Genomic DNA, 14,283 nt, shown 5'->3' on the forward strand with positions numbered 1-14,283 from the left:
CTTCTGTTAGGTCCTTGCCATCTTTGTTTTTGATCATACCCATTTTTGCCTGGAATTTACCTCCAATGTTTCTAATTTTCTGGAAGAGGTCTCTTGTCCTTCCTATTCTATTGTCTTCTTCCACTTCTGCGCATTGCTTGTTTAAAAATAATTCCTTATCTCTTCTGGCTAACCTCTGGAATTTTGCATTTAATTGGGCATATCTGCCCCTATCACTGTTGCCTTTTGCTTTCCTTCTTTCTTGGGCTACTTCTAGTGTCTCAGCAGACAGCCATTTTGCCTTCTTGGTTTTCTCTTTCTTTGGGATGTATTTTGTTGCCGCCTCCTGAACAATGCTGCCAACTTCTGTCCAGAGTTCTTCCGGGACCCTATCTACTAAGTCCAGTCCCTTAAATCTATTCTTCACCTCCACTGCATATTCCTTAGGAATATTAGTGAGCTCATATCTAGCTGATCTGTGGGTCTTCCCTAATCTCTTTAGTCTGATCCTAAATTGTGCAAGAAGAAGTTCGTGATCTGAACTACAGTCAGCTCCAGGCCTTGTTTTTACCGACTGTACAAATGTCCGCCACCTTTGGCTGCAAAGGATGTAATCAATCTGATTTCGGTGTTGTCCATCTGGTGAAGTCCATGTATAAAGCCGTCTCTTAGGTTGTTGGAAGAGAGTGTTTGTTATGCAGAGTGAATTGTCTTGGCAAAATTCTATCAGCCTGTGTCCTGCTTCGTTTTGTTCTCCCAGGCCATACTTACCTGTAATTCGAGGTGTCATTTGACTGCCCACCTTAGCATTCCAGTCTCCTGTGATGAAAATAACATCTCTTTTAGGCGTGTTGTCCAGTAGGTGCTGCAGATCCTCATAGAACTGCTCTACTTCAGCTTCTTCAGCATTTGTGGTTGGGGCGTATATTTGGATCACTGTGATGTTAGATGGCTTGCCCTGAATTCGAATTGAGATCATTCTGTCGTTTTTTGGGTTGTATCCAAGCACTGCTTTAGCCACTTTACTATTAATTATGAAGGCTACTCCATTTCTTCTGTGGTCCTCTTGTCCGCAGTAGTAGATCTGGTGGTCATTTGATGTGAAGTGGCCCATTCCAGTCCATTTCAGTTCACTGATGCCCAGAATGTCTATCTTTAATCTTGACATCTCACCAATAACCACATCCAATTTGCCCTGGCTCATAGATCTTACATTCCAGGTTGCAATGGTGTGTTGATCCTTAGAACATCGGATTCGCCGTTCACCACCAGCACCGTCGGCCGCTAGCCGTCCTTTCGGCTTTGAGCTAGCTGCGTCATCACGTCTGGGGCTAGTTGAGCTCATCCTCTGTTCCTCCCCAGTAGCATTTTGACCATCTTCCGACCTGGGGGTCTCATCTTCCGATGGTATACCGACATATCTCTGGTTGTACTGATCCATTTAGTTTTCACGGCAAGAATACTGAGGTGGGTTGCCATTACCTTCCCCAGGGATCGCATTTAGTCTGACCTCTCTGTCATGACCTTCCCGTCTTGGGTGGCCCTTCACGGTTTAGCTCATGGCATCATTGAGGTGCTCAAGCTCCAGCACCACGACAAGGTAACGATCCTTTGCTGAAGTGAGGCAGGTAAGCTTTGTAATTACTGTGTATACTTTTGATCAGCAAGAGTGTGCTTCATAGGTTCTTTTGCCAATATGAAAAGATGCAAAGGACTTCAGGATTTCCATTCATTCAATTCTGGTTTGACCTTCGAAAGATATGGCCTGTCATGTTTTAAAGTTGATTTGAACAGCCTGCAGCTTCACGATCATATGCAATCACTAAACGCCCCCCCCCCCGGCTCTTTTTTTTTTCTTTTGCATCCCTGGAGGTCCCTCTGACCAAGCCATCTGATTTTGTTGGCATGGTTGCCACAAATTAGCACTGTGGTTTCCCAACACTTTGAAGTGGAAAACAGCAAGAACTATAGTATACACCCTAAATAGGTGTAAGTAAAAGGAAAAAAAAAAAAAAACTCTTAGGCTCTACCTATGGGTAACGTGACCTAACTATTTTAAATAATCACTTGTGGCATACACCTTTGCCAAAAACATTATTTGTGGACTTGGTCAACAAAAGGTTACTTACCCTGTTTTTAAGGAACAGCAAACTCGTGTTTTCTGAAAGCTTGGCCCCAAACATTCCATTGTTTGAGGTAGAGTAGTAAATGACACATTTCCCCCAAATCAGGTTATTTCAATTATTGAAAAGAAAGTTTCATAGCATTTCTACTACTACCTTGCAATAAAATTAGAATGACAATAAAATGAATTAAATAATGAAAATGAACATCTATCTTGGACTTCAACAAAGCAGATTTTAATTAGAGCAATGATGACTAGGATTCTATAGCAAGAGAGGCTAACGGGGAAAAGGTCAGGATAGATGGGAGTTCGTAAAGGAGATACTGAAAGCGTAACGTTTCCAGGAAGCTGGGGAAAGCCAGTGGAAGAGCCCGGTGTGCTCTAGATAAAGCTCAGAGAAGATCTGAAAGGAAACAAATGACGCATATAGAAGGTGGAGAAAGCAGGAGACTCTGTGGGGGAGGGGAGGGGGGTCAACCACATCAAAGTGGCAGGCATGACCGGGTGGTCAAAGCCCTGCCCCTTTTTACATACATACAATGTGTTCAACACATATTAAAAGGGAGCAGGACTTCGGTCTCAGTTCAGGGACTGGCAAACTACGGCCCATTGGGAAAAAACCGGCCCGCTGCCTGGTTTTGTACAACCCACAAGCTAAGAATAGATGGGCAGGCAGGCAGGCAGATCACCAAGCCCAGACTCAGCCGAACTCCCAGGGTGAGGGGCAGGTCCAAGGACTGGGGCAGGGCATCCTGGGTGGCAGTGGCGGCCTATCAGCGGACTTGTCAGCTGCGGAGGACTGGTGGGATCTGGCCCTTTACAGAAAAAGTTTACCGACTCCTGTCCTAGTTGCAGCCACCATTTTGATGCTATCGAACCTCCTACAAGAGAGAGTACACACTATGCTTGGTTGTTTTCTTGGAGACATTTCATTACTAGGCTAGGTAACATCATTGCCTGGGAGAGTTTGCTGGTTGTTTGTATGAAGTAGCTTGCCCTGCCACTCTTCCTGGGGATGAGATTTCTCCCTTTATGGTTGCTTGATTCGGGTATTATTTCTTCCCTGATTATTTATCTGCTGCAATTTCTTACTTACTTGGACGTTGGCTGCCAGGGAGCATGTGCTCTGGGCTGTTTGTTTCCATCCTGGACTTTAGGTTGTGTCTTTTAACTGCTCTGTAGATGTGGTTTGTTGATGGTTGATTTGTCAGAATGCCAAATGTTCAGGAATTCCCAAGCATTTTTGGATTTGGCTTGGTCTAAAACAGGCCTGCACCACATAAGGCCTGCAGACCACATGTGGCCCACCAAACAGTCTTATACAGCCCTTTTTGAAAAGTCAGTAAATTCACCACTGCCCCAGAAAACACACCACCAAGCACCTCCAGGCCTTGCCACCTCTGCCAACTCCAGCACTGCCATTACTCTGCTACCACCAAACAGCTGGTCATGCAAACAGGTATTCCTTTGCAGCCTGTGATTATTTTTAATTTATCAACATGACCTTTTCCCCTCTTCAAGTTGTACAGGCCTGATCTAAAATGTCAGCAGTTTGCCAGCTGAAACTGTGGTTGAAATTGTCTCTGTGTTGAGAGATTGAGGAATTTCTTCAGGAAAACAGCCAAGCTCAGAGAACACCAAGAACCCAACAGTTCATCCCTGAGCTAAATATACTGTATTGTCTAATATTGAAAGAGTACATAGGAGCCTGGAATTGTATAGGTAATGTCAGATGAAATAAAGCTCAGAATAAACTGAGATTTGGTGAAGAGCACAAGGGTTTCTTTATATATGTTCATTATTAATGGGACTCCTCCTACTTTAACTAAGTTTTCTCTGACAAGAGGGTATATTTTCCCCCAGGCAATTGTGAAGAGTAGGATTCAAGCTTGAGACATATAGCCACATCAGGAAATACTTACCTATTTGCTTTGAATAAGTAATTAATTTAAATACCCAGGGCCAAAATAATCAGAGAGTACTCAAGAAACTTGTTCTGGCCAAACCTTTCTCCATTATCTTTGAGAAATCCTGGAGAACAGGTGAAGTTCTAGGAAATTGGAGGTGGCTAAATATTGTTCCTATCTTTAAAAGAGGGAAAAGGACAATCCAAAGAAATGGAGACTTGTTACTCTGACATTGATACCTGGAAAGATTTGGAGCAAATCATAAAAATAATATATCTATAAGTACCCTGAAAACAATGTAATGCTTACCAGATGTCAGCATAAATTTATCAAAAACAAGGCCACTACTAACCTTAATTTTTTTGATTGGGCAACTTCCTTATGAAGTTGTGGGAGTGCTGTGGATGCAACATAGCTTGATTTCATCAAAGCATTTGATAAAATTATTATATGCCATCAAGTCAGTGTCTACTCTTAACAACCACATACAGATTTTCTCTAGGATGATCTGTTCCCAACCTAGTCTTTCAGGTCTTCCAACAGACATGCATCATTGCTTAATTGAGTCTATCCACCTTGCTGCTCATTGTCCTCTTCTCTTTCCTTCCACCTTTCCCAGAAGTATAGACTTATTGAGAGAGCTAGATCTTTGCATAATGTGTCCGAAGTATGATAATTTGAGTCTGGTCATTTGTGCCTTGAGTGAGAATTCTGGTTGATTGGTTCAATGATTGTTTTCTTGGCTATCCATGGCATTCTCAGAAGTCTTCTGCATTACCACAGTTCAAAAGCATCAATACGCTTTCTATCCTTTTTCTTAAAAATCCAACTTTCACTTCCATAGAGCATCGCAAGGAAAACCACTGCCTGCATATTTAATAAAATACCTTGACTTACTAACAAACCAATTAAGTGTGGGCTAGGTGGCATGATAATAAAGTGGACAAGCAGTTTGCTTAACTTTTACTCAAAGGGTACTCATTAAACTGGAGAGATACATTATATCAACTGGGGTATCACAGTATTAAGTCCTGGGACTGTAAAAAATGTTTTCCATAGCTTAGAGAAATGGTCCAAAAATACTAAATAATATTAACAGAAGCCAGTGTAAAAATCTTCACTTAGGAAACAGATCAAATACACAGATAGAAAGTGGGAATACTAGCTTCGCAATATTACAGGTGAAAAGCATCTTGGAATAATAGTTGATTGCAAACTGAATATAAGTCAACAATGTATTGTGGCTTCAAAAACTGGTTATTCTGCAAATCATGGGAAATAATAGTTACAATTTATTCTGTACTGGTAAGGCCACCTTGAATATTATGTCCAGTTTTTGATTCCATATTAACAGGTTTACTGACTGGCAACAAGGATGACAGGGGAGTAGAAACTAATTAGAAGAAAAGTTGAAGGATCTGGTCATGTTTAGCCTTGAGAAGAGAAGAATAAAGGATGATGTAATAGCGGTATGCAAATACCTGAAATGATGTCACACAGAAGTAAAATCAAGATACCCCAGTGTGCATGACACAGAATAAAGGGCAGATTTCAATTCAATATTAAAAAATGTTTCCAACACAAATGCCCAGAAGTGGTGATGAACTTCTCTTCAGTAAATGTGTCCATGCAGAACCTAGACAACCATCTGTTGGGTAGATGCTTTAATTTGAATGTTTACACTGAAGTTAATCTCAGTGGCCTAAAGAGACTCTTCCAACACTATGATTCTATGCAACATGTTTTTGCCAGTCCCTCAAGAATAACTTCCAATCTCAATCAGTGAGATCTCTAAACTTCACACAGAATCTATTTTCTGCATTGTCTTCATCTCTGCAAGGCAGTAAAAATAGTACGCTCTCATTTTGTTATATTAGATACCATGGATTACTGTATATATACAGAAACATATTTTGTAGGTTTTTATGAAGAATTTGGAGCAAATTTTCTAAGTGGTTAATGTTCCCTAAAGACAGCATTGCCCTATGAGTACTGTGCAACCCTTGAATATTTTAGTAAAAGTAAAATTAGGAATCTGTAAGCAAGGTACAGCATTAATTTTTTTCTCTGAAATATTTTGGCTTTAAGACAACATTACAGAAACTATTATAGTAGTAGCTTCTTCCACCTTACCATTTGAAAATATATGAACTTTCTATACCATTGTGTCCAAAATTACACACACACACAAGAATTATCATTTTATAATGACAGCAACTGCCTATTTAGATTATTTTAAAAATTTAAACAGAAATTAATAGTGTGATCCTATGCTCCCTAAAAGGGCACATCAAAAGGCCTTGTGTACTATGGATGTATCCTTTAATGGACAGAGAAAAAAAAATCTCTGAATAAAACACTTCTCCAGAGTAGCTACCCCAAAAATGAGATGTGCTGGATCATGCAGGAATGGCTAATGATTTGCAGAATCAAGACCCCTCATCCCTCTGTCATACCTCCAAACACAGATGGGAATTAGGCCAGCCTGAGACCTGATAGTATGAATTCCTCTTGTCGAAGGAGGAGGGGAAAGGAAACAGAAATGGCCCCCACCTTCCCACCATGATTCAGCAGGACTTAGGATAGAGAAGCACATTTTCATTTGGACTGAGAAGAGGTTTTCTGGGAAGAATCGGGAAATAGGTATGGTCAAGTCAGAAAAGATTTGTGCCTGGGGATAGAAATCACATTACACTTCATCCAACTTTTTTCCTTAAGTCGATTCTTCACTTCATCCATCCTCTCGTATTATTCAGATGTAAATCCACTAACTTTAACTTACAGTTGAAGAGAGGGGGCTGGAGAATGCAAAAAAAAAAAAAGAGCCTCAGTGCCATACATAGTGCCGTGCATGTGCACTTACATCTTAGGAGATGGTAATTTTGTGCCACAGTACTTACATCACAATAGCCTTAGAGCAGATGCCCCTATATGTTGAGCTGTATTCATTGCCTAAGGATCTAAAGCTTAGATTAAAAATCCCATGGCCCTTATGCCACATGTGGCCTCCTAGCACTCTAATTCTAGTTCTGTCATAAATGTCATAATGTCACAAAAATATTGGTTACAGGGCAGACAAGCCAAAAAAAGATTGCTCACCCTGATCTAAAGAATATGGCAAACAGTTTGCAAATATCAATCAAAGTGAAATGTGTTTAAAAAAGACAATACAAGACAAATGGTTCAATCCTAAAATTTATTGTGTCAGCAGTGGCACATCACACAACTGTTGTAATATTACAAAATGATGTGCTGTTTTGTCTAAACTTGCCACTTTTTAAAATCACCTTTATCCAAACCAATTGTAAATATGTCTACAGGACATTAAAGAAGAACTTGCCAAAATGACAACATTGAATTCTTACCTTTGTGACTTCATGCCCCTTTTATGTCCTTTTCTCTTTAGCTCTTCTGGAGCATTTTAACTACATGTATAATCCAAGCAACATTAAGGGTGAAGGTAGATGTCAGTCTGGTGAAACTAGCCCAGTGCAATGGGTATGTGTTCAAGTCCACTAACTCAGTACAATGGTTTGCAGAACAAAATGAACCACAAACAAGTCATCCATATTTCAGCCTGGCATATCTTTGCACCCACCCTGTTTACGGTTCACTGTGTCACGCAAACTTGGGCAGCTGGATTATTGGAATAAACACTGGTTAAATTTACTGATTAGCATGTAAGAATCTCCAGGTTATCAGGTATAACTGATGGCAGGAATGGAACCTGAAATATTTTGTAGGCAAAACATATGTTCTGAGATTACAGAATATTCCTTGTTCCAGTTTTCTTTTATTTCAGCAGGTTAGATCTATTGGTGACTGTTCATAATAGAGTCATTGTCCCCTATGTACTCCCAAATCCACTCCGTAGAGTTAGGAAACTCCTCTGAAGCAGATTTGAGGGCAACTAACAGGCCCGCAACTAGGGTCTGTGTCACCTGGGGCAAACATGGATTCCGCACCCATTTTGCCCCCCCCCCTCATTTTGGTGCCCCCAGCGCTCATTTTGGCAACCCCCCCAGCCCGGCACCCGGGCACATGCCCCACTTGCCTCCCCTAGTTGTGGCCCTGGCAACTAAAGGGAAATCCACTTGCACAAGCAGAACTCTGTTCACATGTTGATGGATGCAGAACTTCTCTTCCTCTGACAAACAGTTTTAAATGCTTAATGTTGTTTGGACTGTCCTCATATCACCTATTTCATCATTAAACTATTAAAAACTAAGCCAGGATAATATTACAATCTGTCATCATTGACTGATGACAGAAGTTAGCTGATGACTGAATTTGAAAAGTTAGCGTAATAGAGCAGGACTATGCTATGCCAAGATATTATGCCAGGGGAAAAAAACAGAACACCATTCTTGACATATAACAGCCAAACGAAGCTACTCTTTGGCATATATCTACAGGGAGTTTTTTTTTTTACAATGGCATTGGAAAAGTACAGCTTGATCCAATATCAAAGAGCATATCTGGACAAATTTTTTGTCACTAATGCATGTTAGTAACATGTTAGAAGTTCTGTAACTTGCAGTTTTGCAGGGCAGAATTGCCCCATCAGCTTTAGGTAAGGTGATCCCAGTAACTGGAAACAACTTTGGGTACTTCTCTTACCTGGCATATTTTTAAGAATGGAACATTAGGTTTCATTCCATGATGCATGACCCAGTGCCTCTATGTGGAGCTTGGACAAGTAGCCATGGCTGTGCACTCAATTGTGACAATCATTGTTTTCCAGTTTTTGCAATTGTATAAGTGACAACAGGCATGTATCTATGTCAGTTGCCACCTCTGTAAAATGTGGGGATTTTGAAAACAAAATTTTAAATATTTCAAGATATACAAGCAATTTTATATATGTACGATATGAGCCAACCACTTGTTTGTTTGCTTTATCTTAATCCAGCATTAATGTATGCAAGCATTTTTGGAAATGTATCCGCAATAATCCAAAGACTATATTCTGGAACTGCACGGTATCACATGCAGATGCTGCGTGTAAAAGAGTTCATTCGCTTTCATCAAATTCCCAACCCACTGAGGCAGCGGCTTGAAGAATATTTCCAGCATGCATGGACGTACACAAATGGCATTGACATGAACATGGTATGTACATTTGCTTTTAGCAACTAATGCACACACACATATACAAACCCAAATGGCAAAGAAAGAAAACCAAACTTCATGATATGAGAAGGTTTTATTTCTGACACCTAACAACCCTTAACTCATTGTCAATATTGTTTTTTATTGTTTTTATGTCTTGTTAGCCCCTCAGAGTTGTATTGTGAGATGGGCGATCATATAAATTGATTTAATAGATAAATAATCAATACAATGTGGTATAATGCTTTGGAAAAATACCAGTTTGACTGTAGGAAATAACATGTACCACTTCAAATGTCAGTTGTATACAAGACATGTTTCAGATTCCTCTTGACAAAGATTACTTGAGCAATTATTCTAGAATTCATTCCTTACAAAGTCAAGCCTTGCTACATAATATGGTAACTGCAGATTTTTTGCTGAAAGTAACGTAACGTCAAATATAGTAAGTGCCAAAATGTATTCAATGGATGATGGAAAGCACCATATGAATATCTACTTGCCTTAAGTGAGATGCTTAAAGGTCAAAATACACCATATAATGTAATTACATATTTCCTTTTCTTTTTTTCAATTGAAAAGCAAACTCAAAAGCAGCAGTTGAAAGAAGAATCTCAAAGTGAGGAGTTAATTCTTTCTTTTTGCTCTCATTCAAGATCATAATATGCACTTAGCTGTTTTTCCATAGTAGCTGCTATGGGTGTGTACATACACAAACATATACTGTACACATGCAATTTTAATAAAGCAAAGCACAGGCAGAAAAATATTTAACATGCTCCAATGCCCTTCTGCTTTTAATTATCACATCCAAAGCTGCTTTTCAGTGAAATCAGATATTCCCACAGAGCAGGGGAGCATACATGTTCATAAAATATGTAGTTTAATCCTAAATTAACCTGCTTCAAGCCTGATCCAATGCCACAAATGCTAGAGGGCTTTGCTGCAGTAAAATCAATCCACCTGGTCAAGATTTGGATCCAACGAAGTGACAGAATAGTTGCATTCTAGTTTAAATAAAAAATAAATAAATACAGTAGGTGAGGGAAGCCATGAGTGTGTTTTTCCTAAACTGGAACCATTTGTGTTTTTTTAAAAAAAACAACAACCAACCATTTCTGAAATTGAGGCAAGTTTCCAAAGCTGTTTGCCATACAGCATGTAGAACTTCAGAACCCCATCAGGCAAATCAAACTGCTTGGGTGTATTTACAGTCACCTTTTCAACTAATATATTGATCTTGATACCGAGCAATGGTTGAAATGTGTTTTAATAGCCCTCACATTTGATCTAATCAGCCACTCCTCTGACCATATCTCTTCCCTGGTGGTTCTGCCCACACTAACTGAATCTAAAGCCACCATTTCCATCGTTGTGGGAATGCAGGCTCACAGTTCATTTTCTCCAAGAAAAGCCTAATATTCCATGAGGCTTTGCACCACAGGGGTTCTGACTTCTGCCTTTGAAGCTCTAAATACTACAAGAAAAATTGGTTTAAACAGGATCACATGTGGAACATATCACAGTTGTATGTTGTTGTGTCCCATAGACAGAAACAGCCTCACTGTACCCTTGGAACCGTGCAGTGCTGCAGAATTGATTCCAAAAGGTTCCGCAGAAGGCACAGGGGCACGAGTGTAACATTTGCCTGCAAGTCTTCAAAGCAGCTGCTCTATTTCTTGGGACTGCACAGTAGGTTCAAAGGGCAGATGTGCAATCCTGAGTCACACTAGTTTAAGGAGCTATACAGAGGCGCTATTTTTCAGCTGTATCTTTTGAGAATCAGAAGTGACATGCTGCACAGCCAACATCTTCCTCCTAAACTTATCACCTGAAAACAACCTGCGTGTCTGCCTGCAGGTACAGTTCAGGGGGAAAAAAAATTATAAGATGGTCCAGTAAACTAAAAAAAAAAAAAAATGAAGTCAGCAGCAGATATATAAATGACTTCAGGGAAGTGCTGTGTTTCATTCATTACGCTTAATTTTTGAATCCCTAAGACAGCTGTTGAAATGGTTGATTTGGTGCTATAGATTTAAAGTTGAAAAGGGAAGAAAGATGTCAAAAGGATTTTTTTTTAGTACAGTCACTTTTTTTCAGTTGCACTGTCAGTATGAAAGCAACAGTAAGTATCCCAAATCAGGAAACTCAACTTCAAAAAAAGCCCTCTGGCAGAAAACCTCCTAATTCAGCCTAGTTTCTGTAACAATTAATATACCTGGTTTACACCTGAGAAAAGGTACATTGAAAACAATGAAATTTACTTCTAAGAAGACATGTAGAGTGACAGAATTCACTGTTAGTGCCAGAATTCACATTATCGGAATTATTAAAAGACTATCTGTAAGTGAAGTATGCCACCGTGAGCTGCTATCAAAGCTCTCAGAATGTGGCTGGACAAAGCTTCCAAGATATTATTTGAATTGGTCTGAAACCAACCTCTTATTTCTGAAGTTATTAAATAACTGACTTGTCTCTATCAAAGCCACGTTTAGCATTCGTTAAAAGAAGTGATGTCTACTGTAGTTACTCCAATTAATATTGCTAAATAACTGAATACTGTTCAGCTGAATAGTGCAAGGTATTAAGGTTTGGTGTATGGAAAAGCAATCTTAAATGGCTTACCATCTCATATTCATCCGTTCGCTTGGTGGGATGTCAGTGAGCCACTCCAGTTGCTATTGCATGTACATGGGAAGGTTTGAGATACCTGCTTTAAATCCAAATGCAACAGTAAACATCCAGCAACATTTTGTAATATTGTATTTCTTATCCTTATGAAATTCCATATTTTTATCTTTAAGAGTATAATCAAATGAATTTTAATGCAAGGCTGTTGTACCAACTGTCTTTTATATGTTGTACTTACGAAAGATTTATCTTTTTCTTGTCTGCTTCATACCTTAATACATGGAATAACACCACCCACTGGTAAGAGCAGGAGGTATTTATATCCAACTTAATTCCCGTGTAAAAATGAATATCCCATGTTAACTGTTGAGATTAAACTTGTTTTAGTGATTTCTCTTTTAAATAGTATATACTTGTTTCCTATTTAGCAATGTGATTGATAAATAGAAGGGTACTGGCAAAATCAGATATGGGGCAACCAAAAAAGAAAGACAGAAGCAGAACTGAAATCTAAATTGAAAAATATTTTGAAGGTGCCATGCTCATGGTCTGTGGTTCAGCCCCACAGTTCTGATCACTCTTCTCTACCTAAAAAAGATTCTGTGCATATGGTCAGCAGTTCTATAGAAATGTCACATTTGAATAAAGCCATCATGCCTGTCACCCTGTGCTTTCAGTTGTGTTAATGTTTTTTCACTTCAATTATGTGCATGCTAGTAGCAAAAATTAAAAACTTTTTCTTTCTCTTAGATCCATATGCATATGAGATGAACTCACATTTTCTCTGAATCACTTGATCATGCATGATAGTTAATTATGAAGAATCTCTCATCTGGTATCAGTAGCAGTTAGCAAAGTTTTTGAGATTCAAGGAGAGATCACTTTATCCTAAGATGTTTTTGGCTAGGTTGAATTATGCAAACTGAGTGTAGTCTAGTCCAAAGAAAGAATAGTTCCTGCTGTGAACAGCTAATGCATGCGTTGTGTAATTATATTCACTGTTAATGTTATGAAGAATTATTTAAAATGCTTTTTAAAGTGTTAATGTTAATACATTGGAACAAAAAAAGGAATAAAATACTGAGATAGGTACAAAAGCTTTCATGAAAACAAAGCCTTATGACATAGAGTATTTATTGAAAAAGAAGTTAATACTTTTTCCATACTTTATTCCAAATGACTAATTGATCAAAAGAATGTTGTCCTTGTACTGAGATAGGCTCAGAATATAATTGTTCACTTTTTACTCTACTTCACCTTTCCCTTTCTTTGGTTATACATTTCAATGTAGAATGCACTTTTGAAAATTTGTGCTACTGATAACATTATGTGCAATGTTTGGATAAACAGGATTTGGGATTTACTTTAATCACAGTCCAAATTCTGAAAAAGAATGAACAGTACTATCTTGGAGGACTACTAGTAATTGGATGAAGTACCAGAAGACATAAGTATCCCTATCTTCAAAATGGGGAGAGAATCCTGGGAACTAGAAGCCATTCAATCTAACTTCAATACCTGGGAAACTCTAGGATAGATCATAAAGATCAGTCTATATGTTCATTGAAAACAAGGCATTTATTACTGAAAATCGTCATGGATTTATTAAGGAAAAGCCTTGCCAGACTGACCTTATTTAACAGATTGTGGGAATGCTGTATACATAATATATCTTGATTTCACCAAAACATTTAACAGAGTACTCACAATATTATGATTAACAAGCTATTTAATTGTGACTTGGATGTCATGACAATTAAAGTGGATACAAAGCTGGCATAAAAGTCATTCTAAACAGATTCCCATCAGTGGTTTCTCATAAAAATGAAGTGAGATATTTAATGAGATGTAACATGATACAATCCTAGGTTCTGCAGTATTCAATATTTTTAATGATATATGAAGAGGTGGAAAGAATGCTTCTCAGATGACACAAAATTAAGTAGGATATCAAGTATTCTAGAAGGCAAATGAAATTTGGAATGATGTTAATAGGTTAGAGACATGAGCTGAGAAAAAAACATTTAACAGAGACAAATACAAACATAAAAGAAATAATACATTTAGGAAACAGGAATAAGATACATGAATAGAAGATGGGGGATGCCTGTCTGATAACAGCACTTGTAAAACAGATCTTGGAATAGTGGTTGACTGCAAACTGAATGGGAATCAATAGTGTGAAATAATTGTAAAAAGGCAAATGCAACTTTAGGCTGCATCCCTAGAAAGAGAATTTCCAAATCACTGGGAGAAATACTTCCACCTTATTCAGCACTGATTAGACCCCACCTCAGGTACTGAGTCCAGTTCTAAGTACCTTATTTTAATGAAGGATTCAGACAAACTGGAACAAGTTCTGAGAAGGGCAACGAGGCTGAAAAGTTAATTCCTATGAAGAAAGATTGAGAAAACTGAGGGGGGGATATGATAGCATTCTTCAAATACTTTAAAAGGTACAGAATTACCTTTTCTGTAATAATCTCCATCATTCTAAGGAGCTGGACACAAAATAATGAAGTCAAGTTA

The 14,283-nt window shown here is 38.6% G+C and overlaps 1 protein-coding gene across 1 annotated transcript in view; it reads left to right on the forward strand.

The window, feature by feature from the left end:
• The window catches only part of KCNH7 (potassium voltage-gated channel subfamily H member 7), a 325,788-nt gene that overhangs the window by 258,769 nt on the left and 52,736 nt on the right, over positions 1–14,283 (forward strand). The window contains exon 8 of the mRNA XM_063318289.1: positions 8,924–9,123. Within this exon, the coding sequence (XP_063174359.1) occupies positions 8,924–9,123 (200 nt within the window). The remainder of the gene's footprint in view (positions 1–8,923; positions 9,124–14,283) is intronic.

This window comes from Candoia aspera, chromosome 1 (genome assembly GCF_035149785.1).
Source record: "Candoia aspera isolate rCanAsp1 chromosome 1, rCanAsp1.hap2, whole genome shotgun sequence".
In the NCBI taxonomy this organism is placed as follows: domain Eukaryota; kingdom Metazoa; phylum Chordata; class Lepidosauria; order Squamata; family Boidae; genus Candoia; species Candoia aspera.